The sequence below is a fragment of the Pseudophryne corroboree genome, chromosome 6 (assembly GCF_028390025.1).
Source record: "Pseudophryne corroboree isolate aPseCor3 chromosome 6, aPseCor3.hap2, whole genome shotgun sequence".
Taxonomy (NCBI): Eukaryota; Metazoa; Chordata; class Amphibia; order Anura; family Myobatrachidae; genus Pseudophryne; species Pseudophryne corroboree.
Genome location: NC_086449.1, coordinates 566,934,359 through 566,952,789, shown reverse-complemented (window position 1 = coordinate 566,952,789; position 18,431 = coordinate 566,934,359). Strand labels below are relative to the sequence as shown.

At 44.5% G+C, this 18,431-nt stretch overlaps 1 protein-coding gene across 1 annotated transcript in view; it reads right to left on the bottom strand.

The window, feature by feature from the left end:
- LOC134935460 (tyrosine 3-monooxygenase-like) overlaps positions 1–18,431 on the bottom strand; it is a 101,891-nt gene that overhangs the window by 39,109 nt on the left and 44,351 nt on the right. Inside the window, exons 7-8 of the mRNA XM_063930518.1 lie at positions 5,580–5,715; positions 5,032–5,101 (exon numbers count right to left, since the gene is read on the bottom strand). Of these exons, the coding sequence (XP_063786588.1) occupies positions 5,032–5,101; positions 5,580–5,715 (206 nt within the window). The remainder of the gene's footprint in view (positions 1–5,031; positions 5,102–5,579; positions 5,716–18,431) is intronic.

Genomic DNA, 18,431 nt, shown 5'->3' with positions numbered 1-18,431 from the left:
TAGTCTGACATTTTGTATGCAGGGCAGGCATTATTAAAGTCAAAAACCAAGTACAATGAATTATTCTTTCTTCCTAGCAATCACATTGATCAATTTTAACTCAGTTTTAACCGCTTCAGTGGTATGCCCAGAAATCTTCTGGGGTAGCCAGCGCTGTCGATTTCTGGGTATGCTACTGACTGATTCCCCGGGACAGCCGTGCAGCGTGACGGCGCCCGGGAATCAGCATAAGCTATTATGAGTTAAGCCCGCCCCATGGACTCCTGTTGGCCAGGAGGCATGCTTAACAGTGTAATGGGTTATGCTGATTCCCAAGTACCGCTATGCGGCCGGGAATCAGCGCTGACGCGGGCAATCCCGGCGGGTGTTCCCCTGCAGGCGATCGCCCTCCTGCACTCCCCCACCAGAATTTTTAACCCCTGCACTGCCGGATTTCAGCTCGCTGAATAAAAAAAAAACATGCCCTTGGAGGTGTGTATTTTATAAAATTCTGTATTATAAAGTAGTGAATAATTGTTTATGATACTGGCGATGCCTGCGAGTATTCCCCTGCAGGCGATCGCCCTCCTGCACTCCCTCCCTGCACTTTAACCCTTGCACTACCTAATTTTAAAAACACACCATGGGAGGTGTGTATTGAAAGAAAGAAAAAAACGCCACTGAAGGGGTTAAGTGCCTTCTTAACATGTGTCTTTCTGTGTGAATTTTGGGTTTTATATATATTGTACGATTGCTCCCCTACATTGGTGTACATAAACCATGGGGTTGTATTCATTTAAACGATATGCATCATGGCAAAGAAACACACAGGGGCCATATCTATTGATGACCTTATTTAAGCTTGATCTTGACCTTTCACTGTATTTATGCTAAATCTTTAGATTTGTATAAGCGGAATACATAGGATATACCTGCTGTCGGGATGCCGGGAGTCAGTCCCCTCATGGGCTCGCTGCGCTCACCATTCGGGTGGTGGCGTGGACCCACCACCTGAGTGGGAATACGGGGTTGTGGTTGGCATTCCAACCGTCGGCATTTAGCCGCCTGTCAGGATTCCGTCGCCGGGATTCTTACCTGTGTACAGTATAAGCCAATGTACCTGCTCTACAGTTTGTTACTCATCAGGACTTAAATTCTGTCTGCAGATACTCTAAACCCTGATGTTTCAACCAAGTGGCTCTCAAACCCTCTTCACAACTGTCCTCCTGTAATTTTTCTCCCCTTTCCCTCATTGACCTCACCATTTTTATTTTGGAATATAACCCTTGAGGAGACTAGTGATTACATTATCCTTTGTCACTGGGTAATTAGCAAAAATAAAAAATAAATCTATTTTTGATTTAATAATTGACAAAGGTCATATAGTAACATAGCAACATAAATCCTATATATTGGTTATTTTTAAATCCGTTTGTGTAATATGCTGTATTTGTCGAGGGGTCACTTGAACAGGGCAGTTTATTACTGATCTCATGGAAATTATTGGTAATAATCATATATAAGGGTGGTTTCATTTGTACAACCTGGCCTGGCACTAGTATTTCATTAGACAACCGGGAAAATCTACTCTCAGAAAAGAAATATTGTATAGGGGCGGTGGCACAGTAAAGGGAAGATGAGGAAACACTTAGGGGTCTTTTTATTCAAAATATAACAGAAATTGTTGTTTCTACGTGGTTTTAGAATCAGGGCAATATAAGGAATATCCACTGCAAAAGATATGAAAGATGTCAGGTATGTGAAATAGGAGAAACGACAGAGAGAAACTGAGGGGGTAATTTAGGCCTGATCGCTAGGGTGCGTTTTTTTGCCTGCAATAAGGTAGTCAGCGCCTACAGGGGGAGGGGATAAGGGCTGTGCAGCTTTGCGATTGCATGTGCAGAGAGCTGCGCAAACAAAAGATTTTGCAGTCTCTGCACATCCCAGGACTGACTCAGCCGTTGCGATGATCGGGGCCGGAGCTAACGTCAGAAACTCTCCTTCCAAACGCCTGGATCCTTCTGCGTTTTTCCGGACACTCCTGTAAAACGTCAGTTGCCACCCAAAAGCATACTCTTCCTGTCAGTCACCTTGCGATCGCTCGTGCGATCACTTTGTTCGCACCATCCCGTTGCTGCCCGGCGCTTTGGACCGACGCACCTGCGCATTGCGACGCAAGCGCAGTTCAGACCCTATCACCCGCTGTGCGAAAACACACAGCAGCGATCCGTCTGGATTAGGCCCTGAGAACAGATATTTGCACATGCTGCTATAAGTGATATTTGGCGCCTTCCTATAAATGATTTCTGGTGTGCTTTGGATTATACTAGAAAGGACTGGATTCCTTTCTAGTATAATCCAATGTTTGTTACCTTCCCTGGATGTCCTCTCATTACAAGCTTTTGAAGCACAGCATATAGGGGGTAATTCTGAGTTGATCGCAGCAGGAATTTTGTTAGCAGTTGAGCAAAACCATGGTGGTCATTCCGAGTTGTTCGCTATATTGCGATTAGTCGCTTAATGCGCATGCGCAAGGTTCGCAGAGCGCATGCGCTTAGTTATTTTACACATAAGTTAGGTATTTTACTCACGGCATAACAAGGAATTTTCATCGTTCTGGTGATCGTACTGTGATTGACAGGAAGTGGGTGTTTCTGGGCGGAAACTGGCCGTTTTCTGGGCGTGTGCGAAAAAACGCTGGCGTTTCTGGGAAAAACATGTCTGAAGAAACGGGGGAGTGTCTGGGCGAACGCTGGGTGTGTTTGTGACGTCAAACCAGGAACGAAACTGACTGAACTGATCGCAATGGCTGAGTAAGTCGGGAGCTACTCAGAAACTGCTAAGAAATTTCTATTCGCAATTGTGCTAATCTTTCGTTCGCAATTCTGCTAAGCTAAGATACACTCCCAGAGGGCGGCGGCTTAGCGTGTGGAATGCTGCTAAAATAATGATATAACATGTGCCTCCCCTGCAGTGCACATGGTTTTGCCCAAATGCTAAAAAATTTCCTGCTGCGATCAACTTGGAATTACTCCCATGGGCCCTCATTCCGAGTTGTTCGCTCGCTAGCTGCTTTTAGCAGCATTGCACACGCTAGGCCGCAGCCCTCTGGGAGTGTAGCTTAGCTTAGTAGAATAGCGAACGAAAGATTAGCAAAACTGCTACTAAATAATTCTTAGCAGTTTCTGAGTAGCTCCGGACCTACTCACAGATTGCGATCAGCTCAGTCCGTTTAGTTCCTGGTTTGATGTCACAAACACGCCCTGTGTTCTGCCAGCCACTACCCCGTTTCTCCAGACACTCCCGCGTTTTTCCCTGACACGCCTGCGTTTTTTTGCAAACGCCGGGAAAACGATGAGTTGCCGCCCAGAAACGCCCCTTTCCTGTCAATCATTTACCGAACAGCAGTGCGACTGAAAAGCGCAGCAGAAGCCACAGCAAAACTGCTAAGTTTTGTGTTAAATAACTAAGCGCATGCGCCCTGCGTGCCTTGCGCATGCGCAATTTGCAACAAATCGCAGCATAGCGAAAATCAGCAACGAGTGAACAACTCGGAATGACCCCCATGGTTATCTGTGCATCCAAATGCACACGGAATGAGACGCTCACTGTCAGCATCCATAGACACTGAAATACCACTTGGTGCATCTTTAGATGCCACCATTGGTTGCACCATTAAAACTTCCACTTTGGCCTTCTACATGAGTGGTCCAGAATCGTTGTAGGCTACCGCTTTCAATGACGTGACATGCCTGTGACACTCTAATAAGATACATCTCCCTGTGTCTTTTTTGCCACAATCCCCCCGCCCCCTGTTATCTACCAGTCAGAATCCAGGATTGCCCCTTACATTCCTGCTACGATTTGATCTGCGGTTCTTTACAATCAATGGGGGTCATTCCGAGTTGTTCGCTCGTTATTTTTTTCTCGCAACTGAGCCATTAGTCGCTAATGCGCATGCGCAATGTCCGCAGTGCTACTGCGCCAAGTAAATTTGCTATGCAGTTTGGTATTTTACTCACGGCATTACGAGGTTTTTTCTTCGTTCTGGTGATCGTAATGTGATTGACAGGAAGTGGGTGTTTCTGGGCTGAAACTGGCCATTTTATGGGTGTGTGCGAAAAAACGCTACCGTTTCTGGGAAAAACGTGGGAGTGGCTGGAGAAACGGAGGAGTGTCTGGGCGAACGCTGGGTGTGTTTGTGACGTCAAACCAGGAACGAAACTGACTGAACTGATCGCAGATGCCGAGTAAGTCTGGAGCTACTCAGAAACTGCTAAGAAGTGTCTATTCGCAATTCTGCTAATCTTTCGTTCGCAATTTTGATAAGCTAAGATTCACTCCCAGTAGGCGGCGGCTTAGCGTGTGCAAAGCTGCTAAAAGCAGCTTGCGAGCGAACAACTCGGAATGACCTATTGGGACACATGCACTGTGGGATTCAGACACATGCGCAGAATAAGAGACATTGTCCGTTTGCATGAATATCTGCGTTGCGACTCAGAATGAACCCCAAAGGACTGATTCTGTACAGTGGATCTTGGTTAATCCAAGGTTTACAGGACTCCTTTACATCTACATGCCATATATACAGTAGCTGTTCACTCTGATAGAGGTACCTGATTTTACCCCAGTTAGAGATTCGTTCCAATGTAATGGATTTTTATGTGAATGCTTGTACTGGAGATAATGTGCTAGCAGCTTGCTAGTGTCATGTCTGGTTCCTGGGATTTGCCTATAAACCACAGCAATAGCTCCTTTAAACCTAGTACTGTAACTATCTCACCGGATCACAGGCTTTTACATTTGCTCCCTTGTTGGGGAAATTTAGCTTTAATGTAACTGTAATATCTAAAAACTGAACATTGGTTGCACTATAATTAAATGCGCATTTTAAGGTGTAGTCACTTTGGTTGTGATTATTGATGAAATCCTTAAAGATTTAAATAGTTTTGCCTGTCCATCTGCAGCATCTTCAGAAAAGTTAGATATGTGTTTAGCTGATATTAATAAGCCAAATATTATGCACACTTTTATTTTATCACCATATTTTACCTGTGAGAACTGGGCAAATTCTTTATCAGCGAGCATCGGGATGTGGCCCAGGAGCTCGTGGCAGCAGTCACTTATGAAATAAGAGATGGTATATCTTAATTAAACATAATATTTAATTGAGAAACAGCACAATTTTACTATGCTGTATACAATGTATGTAATGCAAGACAAACCAGATTTATGAAATGCTGCGTTTCAATGTTATATCAGTATGTAAACCCGGCGGTTGGGATCATGGCCGTCAGTATACCACAGGTATGCCGGTAGCGGGGCTCTCTGCGCTCATCACGCTGCGGGCACAGTGGCTCGCTGTGCTAGCCACAGGATTTATTATTCCTCTACGGGTGTCATGGACACCCATAGAGGGAGGAAAGCCTGTGGCGACGGGATTCTGGCGTCAGTATTTCCGCGCTAGTCGGAATTCCGGTATCGGCATTGTGGCACATGGGATCCCGACTAGCGGTATGGTGACCGCTTCCCATTATCAGTTATGTAACAATGAATTTACGTAGCACCAGGCAATGACATTTGCTGGGTAGGTTACTCACGGTTCTGGTGAATGCATGGCAGCTGAGGGATGTCTCAGGTATTGGGTACTTGGAAATACTCGGAAAGCTAGACATGCCAGGAAATCTCGAGCAGAGAGCAAACTGATGGCAGGTCTCAGTTTAAACCCTGTTTTTTCTGTATAGAAGAGATAGAAGCTGTTATACAGAGAGACACTGAAGAGCATGTTTAGTGATTTATCTTCCATGCAAGTTCAGGCAAATATTATTATAATTTTTTTAAACGCCAATGTTTTGGATGCAAAAACTAAATAAATGTTTACATTGGTAGATTTAATAATACTTAATATTTTATTATTTTACTAATATTTAAAGGTTTCTAAAGTGCATATACTGTATTTTACAAATGTTTTAGATTTGTTTATATAAGAGATGAGATCAGTCCTATTTCAATTTCAAACTCAGTCAGCCGTAATGGATGTACTATTCTGCAATAATCCGTTAATCCTGCGCCCTTTTATCCACCGCCGATGGCCATTGAAGTCTCAAGCTTTATCATTCTGGGCATGCAGTACTCCATGAAGGTCTAATGTTGCCCATAATACTAATTTTCCATTTGTTTAATTTCACAGATTACATTTTCTTGAAGAGTGTAGGTGTTAGCTACTGTATGTCTATTTATCTATTCATTATTTCTATAGCATAGCATATTGAGACCAACAGGCATTTTATCTGACCCTGCTGATATGCGGAACATACACTCTGAGATATCTCACAATGTATGTCATGTGATATAGGCGTTCCGCCACCAGGGAGGAGGGGAAATGTCTGACGGTCGGCCGTGGTACGATATACACTGTCCGATGCAGCCGACATGACACTTTGAAAATATCAATGCGGAGGAACATTTTGGATGATCCGGCATGCCCGAGGCGGATAGGCCAGATAATTGTAGCATGTACGCCCAGCATAAGAGATACAATTTGGAATAAAGTAATAAAACCCAGTAATTAAACAATAGTGTTTATTAACAGAGAAAGCAGAGAAAAGGGCCCTGCACCCAACTTACCACTCTATAGATGGTAAAAAGCAGGGGATTAACTATAGTTATTGCAAGAGGTGCCACTGCTATGGGGCCCAGAGGATTAGGTAGCCCACCACCCCTCCAGCTTCCAGCTCACATTGGCATCAGTGGCAAATACTAGAGATGAGCGCCGGAAATTTTTCGGGTTTTGTGTTTTGGTTTTGGGTTCGGTTCCGCGGCCGTGTTTTGGGTTCGACCGCGTTTTGGCAAAACCTCACCGAATTTTTTTTGTCGGATTCGGGTGTGTTTTGGATTCGGGTGTTTTTTTCAAAAAACCCTAAAAAACAGCTTAAATCATAGAATTTGGGGGTAATTTTGATCCCAAAGTATTATTAACCTCAAAAAACATAATTTACACTCATTTTCAGCCTATTCTGAACACATCACACCTCACAATATTATTTTTAGTCCTAAAATTTGCACCGAGGTCGCTGTGTGAGTAAGATAAGCGACCCTAGTGGCCGACACAAACACCGGGCCCATCTAGGAGTGGCACTGCAGTGTCACGCAGGATGTCCCTTCCAAAAAACCCTCCCCAAACAGCACATGACGCAAAGAAAAAAAGAGGCGCAATGAGGTAGCTGTGTGAGTAAGATTAGCGACCCTAGTGGCCGACACAAACACCGGGCCCATCTAGGAGTGGCACTGCAGTGTCACGCAGGATGTCCCTTCCAAAAAACCCTCCCCAAACAGCACATGACGCAAAGAAAAAAAGAGGCGCAATGAGGTAGCTGACTGTGTGAGAAAGATAAGCGACCCTAGTGGCCGACACAAACACCGGGCCCATCTAGGAGTGGCACTGCAGTGTCACGCAGGATGTCCCTTCCAAAAAACCCTCCCCAAACAGCACATGACGCAAAGAAAAAAAGAGGCGCAATGAGGTAGCTGACTGTGTGAGAAAGATAAGCGACCCTAGTGGCCGACACAAACACCGGGCCCATCTAGGAGTGGCACTGCAGTGTCACGCAGGATGTCCCTTCCAAAAAACCCTCCCCAAACAGCACATGACGCAAAGAAAAAAAGAGGCGCAATGAGGTAGCTGTGTGAGTAAGATTAGCGACCCTAGTGGCCGACACAAACACCGGGCCCATCTAGGAGTGGCACTGCAGTGTCACGCAGGATGTCCCTTCCAAAAAACCCTCCCCAAACAGCACATGACGCAAAGAAAAAAAGAGGCGCAATGAGGTAGCTGACTGTGTGAGAAAGATAAGCGACCCTAGTGGCCGACACAAACACCGGGCCCATCTAGGAGTGGCACTGCAGTGTCACGCAGGATGTCCCTTCCAAAAAACCCTCCCCAAACAGCACATGACGCAAAGAAAAAAAGAGGCGCAATGAGGTAGCTGTGTGAGAAAGATAAGCGACCCTAGTGGCCGACACAAACACCGGGCCCATCTAGGAGTGGCACTGCAGTGTCACGCAGGATGTCCCTTCCAAAAAACCCTCCCCAAACAGCACATGACGCAAAGAAAAATAAAAGAAAAAAGAGGTGCAAGATGGAATTGTCCTTGGGCCCTTCCCACCCACCCTTATGTTGTATAAACAAAACAGGACATGCACACTTTAACCAACCCATCATTTCAGTGACAGGGTCTGCCACACGACTGTGACTGAAATGACGGGTTGGTTTGGACCCCCACCAAAAAAGAAGCAATTAATCTCTCCTTGCACAAACTGGCTCTACAGAGGCAAGATGTCCACCTCATCATCATCCTCCGATATATCACCGTGTACATCCCCCTCCTCACAGATTATCAATTCGTCCCCACTGGAATCCACCATGTCAGCTCCCTGTGTACTTTGTGGAGGCAATTGCTGCTGGTCAATGTCTCCGCGGAGGAATTGATTATAATTCATTTTAATGAACATCATCTTCTCCACATTTTCTGGATGTAACCTCGTACGCCGATTGCTGACAAGGTGAGCGGCGGCACTAAACACTCTTTCGGAGTACACACTTGTGGGAGGGCAACTTAGGTAGAATAAAGCCAGTTTGTGCAAGGGCCTCCAAATTGCCTCTTTTTCCTGCCAGTATAAGTACGGACTGTGTGACGTGCCTACTTGGATGCGGTCACTCATATAATCCTCCACCATTCTATCAATGGTGATAGAATCATATGCAGTGACAGTAGACGACATGTCCGTAATGGTTGTCAGGTCCTTCAGTCCGGACCAGATGTCAGCATCAGCAGTCGCTCCAGACTGCCCTGCATCACCGCCAGCGGGTGGGCTCGGAATTCTGAGCCTTTTCCTCGCAGCCCCAGTTGCGGGAGAATGTGAAGGAGGAGATGTTGACAGGTCGCGTTCCGCTTGACTTGACAATTTTCTCACCAGCAGGTCTTTGAAACCCAGCAGACTTGTGTGCGCCGGAAAGAGAGATCCAAGGTAGGTTTTAAATCTAGGATCGAGCACGGTGGCCAAAATGTAGTGCTCTGATTTCAACAGATTGACCACCCGTGAATCCTTGTTAAGCGAATTAAGGGCTCCATCCACAAGTCCCACATGCCTAGCGGAATCGCTCTGTCTTAGCTCCTCCTTCAATGTCTCCAGCTTCTTCTGCAAAAGCCTGATGAGGGGAATGACCTGACTCAGGCTGGCAGTGTCTGAACTGACTTCACGTGTGGCAAGTTCAAAAGGTTGCAGAACCTTGCACAACGTTGAAATCATTCTCCACTGCGCTTGAGACAGGTGCATTCCACCTCCTATATCGTGGTCAGTTGTATAGGCTTGAATGGCCTTTTGCTGCTCCTCCAACCTCTGAAGCATATAGAGGGTTGAATTCCACCTCGTTACCACCTCCTGCTTCAGATGATGGCAGGGCAGGTTCAGGCGTTTTTGGTGGTGCTCCAGTCTTCTGTACGTGCTGCCTGTACGCCGAAAGTGTCCCGCAATTTTTCTGGCCACCGACAGCATCTCTTGCACGCCCCTGTCGTTTTTTAAAAAATTCTGCACCACCAAATTCAAGGTATGTGCAAAACATGGGACGTGCTGGAATTTGCCCAGATGTAATGCACGCACAATATTGCTGGCGTTGTCCGATGCCACAAATCCACAGGAGAGTCCAATTGGGGTAAGCCATTCCGCGATGATCTTCCTCAGTTGCCGTAAGAGGTTTTCAGCTGTGTGCGTATTCTGGAAACCGGTGATACAAAGCGTAGCCTGCCTAGGAACGAGTTGGCGTTTGCGAGATGCTGCTACTGGTGCCGCCGCTGCTGTTCTTGCGGCGGGAGTCCATACATCTACCCAGTGGGCTGTCACAGTCATATAGTCCTGACCCTGCCCTGCTCCACTTGTCCACATGTCCGTGGTTAAGTGGACATTGGGTACAGCTGCATTTTTTAGGACACTGGTGACTCTTTTTCTGAGGTCTGTGTACATTTTCGGTATCGCAACCCTAGAGAAATGGAACCTAGATGGTATTTGGTACCGGGGACACAGTACCTCCAACAAGTCTTTAGTTGGCTCTGCAGTAATGATGGATACCGGAACCACGTTTCTCACCACCCAGGATGTCAAGGCCTCAGTTATCCGCTTTGCAGTAGGATGACTGCTGTGATATTTAATCTTCCTCGCAAATGACTGTTGGACAGTCAATTGCTTGGTGGAAGTAGTAAAAGTGGTCTTACGACTTCCTCTCTGGGATGACCATCGACTCCCAGCAGCAACAACAGCAGCGCCAGCAGCAGTAGGCGTTACACGCAAGGATGCATCGGAGGAATCCCAGGCAGGAGAGGAATCGTCAGAATTGCCAGTGACATGGCCTGCAGGACTATTGGCATTCCTGGGGAAGGAGGAAATTGACACTGAGGGAGTTGGTGGGGTGGTTTGCGTGAGCTTGGTTACAAGAGGAAGGGATTTACTGGTCAGTGGAGTGCTTCCGCTGTCACCCAAAGTTTTTGAACTTGTCACTGACTTATTATGAATGCGCTGCAGGTGACGTATAAGGGAGGATGTTCCGAGGTGGTTAACGTCCTTACCCCTACTTATTACAGCTTGACAAAGGGAACACACGGCTTGACACCTGTTGTCCGCATTTCTGGTGAAATACCTCCACACCGAAGAGCTGATTTTTTTGGTATTTTCACCTGGCATGTCAACGGCCATATTCGTCCCACGGACAACAGGTGTCTCCCCGGGTGCCTGACTTAAACAAACCACCTCACCATCAGAATCCTCCTTGTCAATTTCCTCCCCAGCGCCAGCAACACCCATATCCTCCTCATCCTGGTGGACTTCAACACTGACATCTTCAATCTCACTATCAGGAACTGGACTGCGGGTGCTCCTTCCAGCACTTGCAGGGGGCGTGCAAATGGTGGAAGGCGCATGCTCTTCACATCCAGTGTTGGGAAGGTCAGGCATCGCAACCGACACAATTGGACTCTCCTTGTGGATTTGGGATTTCGAAGAACGCACAGTTCTTTGCTGTGCTTTTGCCAGCTTGAGTCGTTTCATTTTTCTAGCGAGAGGCTGAGTGCTTCCATCCTCATGTGAAGCTGAACCACTAGCCATGAACATAGGCCAGGGCCTCAGCCGTTCCTTGCCACTCCGTGTGGTAAATGGCATATTGGCAAGTTTACGCTTCTCCTCCGACAATTTTAGTTTAGGTTTTGGAGTCCTTTTTTTTCTGATATTTGGTGTTTTGGATTTGACATGCTCTGTACTATGACATTGGGCATCGGCCTTGGCAGACGACGTTGCTGGCATTTCATCGTCTCGGCCATGACTAGTGGCAGCAGCTTCAGCACGAGGTGGAAGTGGATCTTGATCTTTCCCTAATTTTGGAACCTCAACTTTTTTGTTCTCCATATTTTATAGGCAGAACTAAAAGGCACCTCAGGTAAACAATGGAGATGGATGGATTGGATACTAGTATACAATTATGGACGGACTGCCACGGTTAGGTGGTATAAAAAAACCACGGTTAGGTGGTATATATTATAATAATAATACAATTATGGATGGACGGACTGCCTGCCGACTGCCGACACAGAGGTAGCCACAGCCGTGAACTACCGCACTGTACACTGGTTGATAAAGAGATAGTAGTATACTCGTAACAACTAGTATGACACTATGACGACGGTATAAAGAAAGAAAAAAAAATACCACGGTTAGGTGGTATATATTATAATAATAATACAATTATGGATGGACGGACTGCCTGCCGACTGCCGACACAGAGGTAGCCACAGCCGTGAACTACCGCACTGTACACTGGTTGATAAAGAGATAGTAGTATACTCGTAACAACTAGTATGACACTATGACGACGGTATAAAGAATGAAAAAAAAACCACGGTTAGGTGGTATATATTATAATAATAATACAATTATGGATGGACGGACTGCCTGCCGACTGCCGACACAGCCGTGAACTACCGCACTGTACACTGGTTGATAAAGAGATAGTAGTATACTCGTAACAACTAGTATGACACTATGACGACGGTATAAAGAATGAAAAAAAAACCACGGTTAGGTGGTATATATTATAATAATAATACAATTATGGATGGACGGACTGCCTGCCGACTGCCGACACAGAGGTAGCCACAGCCGTGAACTACCGCACTGTACACTGGTTGATAAAGAGATAGTAGTATACTCGTAACAACTAGTATGACACTATGACGACGGTATAAAGAATGAAAAAAAAACCACGGTTAGGTGGTATATATTATAATAATAATACAATTATGGATGGACGGACTGCCTGCCGACTGCCGACACAGAGGTAGCCACAGCCGTGAACTACCGCACTGTACACTGGTTGATAAAGAGATAGTAGTATACTCGTAACAACTAGTATGACACTATGACGACGGTATAAAGAAAGAAAAAAAAATACCACAGTTAGGTGGTATATATTATAATAATAATACAATTATGGATGGACGGACTGCCTGCCGACTGCCGACACAGAGGTAGCCACAGCCGTGAACTACCGCACTGTACACTGGTTGATAAAGAGATAGTAGTATACTCGTAACAACTAGTATGACACTATGACGACGGTATAAAGAATGAAAAAAAAACCACGGTTAGGTGGTATATATTATAATAATAATACAATTATGGATGGACGGACTGCCTGCCGACTGCCGACACAGAGGTAGCCACAGCCGTGAACTACCGCACTGTACACTGGTTGATAAAGAGATAGTAGTATACTCGTAACAACTAGTATGACACTATGACGACGGTATAAAGAATGAAAAAAAACCACGGTTAGGTGGTATATATTATAATAATAATACAATTATGGATGGACGGACTGCCTGCCGACTGCCGACACAGAGGTAGCCACAGCCGTGAACTACCGCACTGTACACTGGTTGATAAAGAGATAGTAGTATACTCGTAACAACTAGTATGACACTATGACGACGGTATAAAGAATGAAAAAAAAACCACGGTTAGGTGGTATATATTATAATAATAATACAATTATGGATGGACGGACTGCCTGCCGACTGCCGACACAGAGGTAGCCACAGCCGTGAACTACCGCACTGTACACTGGTTGATAAAGAGATAGTAGTATACTCGTAACAACTAGTATGACACTATGACGACGGTATAAAGAATGAAAAAAAAACCACGGTTAGGTGGTATATATTATAATAATAATACAATTATGGATGGACGGACTGCCTGCCGACTGCCGACACAGAGGTAGCCACAGCCGTGAACTACCGCACTGTACACTGGTTGATAAAGAGATAGTAGTATACTCGTAACAACTAGTATGACACTATGACGACGGTATAAAGAATGAAAAAAAAACCACGGTTAGGTGGTATATATTATAATAATAATACAATTATGGATGGACGGACTGCCTGCCGACTGCCGACACAGAGGTAGCCACAGCCGTGAACTACCGCACTGTACACTGGTTGATAAAGAGATAGTAGTATACTCGTAACAACTAGTATGACACTATGACGACGGTATAAAGAATGAAAAAAAAACCACGGTTAGGTGGTATATATTATAATAATAATACAATTATGGATGGACGGACTGCCTGCCGACTGCCGACACAGAGGTAGCCACAGCCGTGAACTACCGCACTGTACACTGGTTGATAAAGAGATAGTAGTATACTCGTAACAACTAGTATGACACTATGACGACGGTATAAAGAATGAAAAAAAAACCACGGTTAGGTGGTATATATTATAATAATAATACAATTATGGATGGACGGACTGCCTGCCGACTGCCGACACAGAGGTAGCCACAGCCGTGAACTACCGCACTGTACACTGGTTGATAAAGAGATAGTAGTATACTCGTAACAACTAGTATGACACTATGACGACGGTATAAAGAAAGAAAAAAAAATACCACAGTTAGGTGGTATATATTATAATAATAATACAATTATGGATGGACGGACTGCCTGCCGACTGCCGACACAGAGGTAGCCACAGCCGTGAACTACCGCACTGTACACTGGTTGATAAAGAGATAGTAGTATACTCGTAACAACTAGTATGACACTATGACGACGGTATAAAGAATGAAAAAAAAACCACGGTTAGGTGGTATATATTATAATAATAATACAATTATGGATGGACGGACTGCCTGCCGACTGCCGACACAGAGGTAGCCACAGCCGTGAACTACCGCACTGTACACTGGTTGATAAAGAGATAGTAGTATACTCGTAACAACTAGTATGACACTATGACGACGGTATAAAGAATGAAAAAAAAACCACGGTTAGGTGGTATATATTATAATAATAATACAATTATGGATGGACGGACTGCCTGCCGACTGCTGACACAGAGGTAGCCACAGCTGTGAACTACCGCACTGTACACTGGTTGATAAAGAGATAGTAGTATACTCGTAACAACTAGTATGACACTATGACGACGGTATAAAGAAAGAAAAAAAAATACCACGGTTAGGTGGTATATATTATAATAATAATACAATTATGGATGGACGGACTGCCTGCCGACTGCCGACACAGAGGTAGCCACAGCCGTGAACTACCGCACTGTACACTGGTTGATAAAGAGATAGTAGTATACTCGTAACAACTAGTATGACACTATGACGACGGTATAAAGAATGAAAAAAAAACCACGGTTAGGTGGTATATATTATAATAATAATACAATTATGGATGGACGGACTGCCTGCCGACTGCCGACACAGAGGTAGCCACAGCCGTGAACTACCGCACTGTACACTGGTTGATAAAGAGATAGTAGTATACTCGTAACAACTAGTATGACACTATGACGACGGTATAAAGAATGAAAAAAAAACCACGGTTAGGTGGTATATATTATAATAATAATACAATTATGGATGGACGGACTGCCTGCCGACTGCCGACACAGAGGTAGCCACAGCCGTGAACTACCGCACTGTACACTGGTTGATAAAGAGATAGTAGTATACTCGTAACAACTAGTATGACACTATGACGACGGTATAAAGAATGAAAAAAAAACCACGGTTAGGTGGTATATATTATAATAATAATACAATTATGGATGGACGGACTGCCTGCCGACTGCCGACACAGAGGTAGCCACAGCCGTGAACTACCGCACTGTACACTGGTTGATAAAGAGATAGTAGTATACTCGTAACAACTAGTATGACACTATGACGACGGTATAAAGAATGAAAAAAAAACCACGGTTAGGTGGTATATATTATAATAATAATACAATTATGGATGGACGGACTGCCTGCCGACTGCCGACACAGAGGTAGCCACAGCCGTGAACTACCGCACTGTACACTGGTTGATAAAGAGATAGTAGTATACTCGTAACAACTAGTATGACACTATGACGACGGTATAAAGAAAGAAAAAAAAATACCACAGTTAGGTGGTATATATTATAATAATAATACAATTATGGATGGACGGACTGCCTGCCGACTGCCGACACAGAGGTAGCCACAGCCGTGAACTACCGCACTGTACACTGGTTGATAAAGAGATAGTAGTATACTCGTAACAACTAGTATGACACTATGACGACGGTATAAAGAATGAAAAAAAAACCACGGTTAGGTGGTATATATTATAATAATAATACAATTATGGATGGACGGACTGCCTGCCGACTGCCGACACAGAGGTAGCCACAGCCGTGAACTACCGCACTGTACACTGGTTGATAAAGAGATAGTAGTATACTCGTAACAACTAGTATGACACTATGACGACGGTATAAAGAATGAAAAAAAAACCACGGTTAGGTGGTATATATTATAATAATAATACAATTATGGATGGACGGACTGCCTGCCGACTGCCGACACAGAGGTAGCCACAGCCGTGAACTACCGCACTGTACACTGGTTGATAAAGAGATAGTAGTATACTCGTAACAACTAGTATGACACTATGACGACGGTATAAAGAATGAAAAAAAAACCACGGTTAGGTGGTATATATTATAATAATAATACAATTATGGATGGACGGACTGCCTGCCGACTGCCGACACAGAGGTAGCCACAGCCGTGAACTACCGCACTGTACACTGGTTGATAAAGAGATAGTAGTATACTCGTAACAACTAGTATGACACTATGACGACGGTATAAAGAATGAAAAAAAAAACACGGTTAGGTGGTATATATTATAATAATAATACAATTATGGATGGACGGACTGCCTGCCGACTGCCGACACAGAGGTAGCCACAGCCGTGAACTACCGCACTGTACACTGGTTGATAAAGAGATAGTAGTATACTCGTAACAACTAGTATGACACTATGACGACGGTATAAAGAATGAAAAAAAAACCACGGTTAGGTGGTATATATTATAATAATAATACAATTATGGATGGACGGACTGCCTGCCGACTGCCGACACAGAGGTAGCCACAGCCGTGAACTACCGCACTGTACACTGGTTGATAAAGAGATAGTAGTATACTCGTAACAACTAGTATGACACTATGACGGTATAAAGAATGAAAAAAAAACCACGGTTAGGTGGTATATATTATAATAATAATACAATTATGGATGGACGGACTGCCTGCCGACTGCCGACACAGAGGTAGCCACAGCCGTGAACTACCGCACTGTACACTGGTTGATAAAGAGATAGTAGTATACTCGTAACAACTAGTATGACACTATGACGACGGTATAAAGAAAGAAAAAAAAATACCACAGTTAGGTGGTATATATTATAATAATAATACAATTATGGATGGACGGACTGCCTGCCGACTGCCGACACAGAGGTAGCCACAGCCGTGAACTACCGCACTGTACACTGGTTGATAAAGAGATAGTAGTATACTCGTAACAACTAGTATGACACTATGACGACGGTATAAAGAATGAAAAAAAAACCACGGTTAGGTGGTATATATTATAATAATAATACAATTATGGATGGACGGACTGCCTGCCGACTGCCGACACAGAGGTAGCCACAGCCGTGAACTACCGCACTGTACACTGGTTGATAAAGAGATAGTAGTATACTCGTAACAACTAGTATGACACTATGACGACGGTATAAAGAATGAAAAAAAAACCACGGTTAGGTGGTATATATTATAATAATAATACAATTATGGATGGACGGACTGCCTGCCGACTGCCGACACAGAGGTAGCCACAGCCGTGAACTACCGCACTGTACACTGGTTGATAAAGAGATAGTAGTATACTCGTAACAACTAGTATGACACTATGACGGTATAAAGAATGAAAAAAAAACCACGGTTAGGTGGTATATATTATAATAATAATACAATTATGGATGGACGGACTGCCTGCCGACTGCCGACACAGAGGTAGCCACAGCCGTGAACTACCGCACTGTACACTGGTTGATAAAGAGATAGTAGTATACTCGTAACAACTAGTATGACACTATGACGACGGTATAAAGAAAGAAAAAAAAATACCACGGTTAGGTGGTATATATTGTAATACAATTATGGATGGACGGACTGCCTGCCGAGTTCCGACTGCCGACACAGAGGTAGCCACAGCCGTGAACTACCGCACTGTACTGTGTCTGCTGCTAATATAGACTGGTTGATAAAGAGATAGTATACAATACATACAACAATATACTAGTATACTGGTGGTCAGGCACTGGTCACCACTAGTCACACTGGCAGTGGCACTCCTGCAGCAAAAGTGTGCACTGTTTAATTTTAAATTAATATAATATTATGTACTCCTGGGGGCTCCTGCTATAACAACCTGCAGTGCTCCCCAGTCTCCCCCACAATTATTATAAGCTTTGCCTTTTATACATTGATGTGCAGCACACTGGGCTGAGCTGAGTGCACACAGACTGAGTCACACTGTGTGACTGGCTGCTGCTGTGTATCGTTTTTTTTCAGGCAGAGAACGGATATAGCAGAGAACGGATATATTATATTAAAATAAATAAAAGTTAACTAACAACAACTGCACTGGTCACTGTGGTAAACTCTGTCTGACTCTGCACAATCTCTCTCTCTCTTCTAATCTAATTTCTAATGGAGAGGACGCCAGCCACGTCCTCTCCCTATCAATCTCAATGCACGTGTGAAAATGGCGGCGACGCGCGGCTCCTTATATAGAATCCGAGTCTCGCGAGAATCCGACAGCGTCATGATGACGTTCGGGCGCGCTCGGGTTAACCGAGCAAGGCGGGAGGATCCGAGTCTGCTCGGACCCGTGAAAAAAAACATGAAGTTCGTGCGGGTTCGGTTTCAGAGAAACCGAACCCGCTCATCTCTAGCAAATACTGCTGGGAGATACAGTCCTAGCTTTTCTCATTTCTACTGGTGG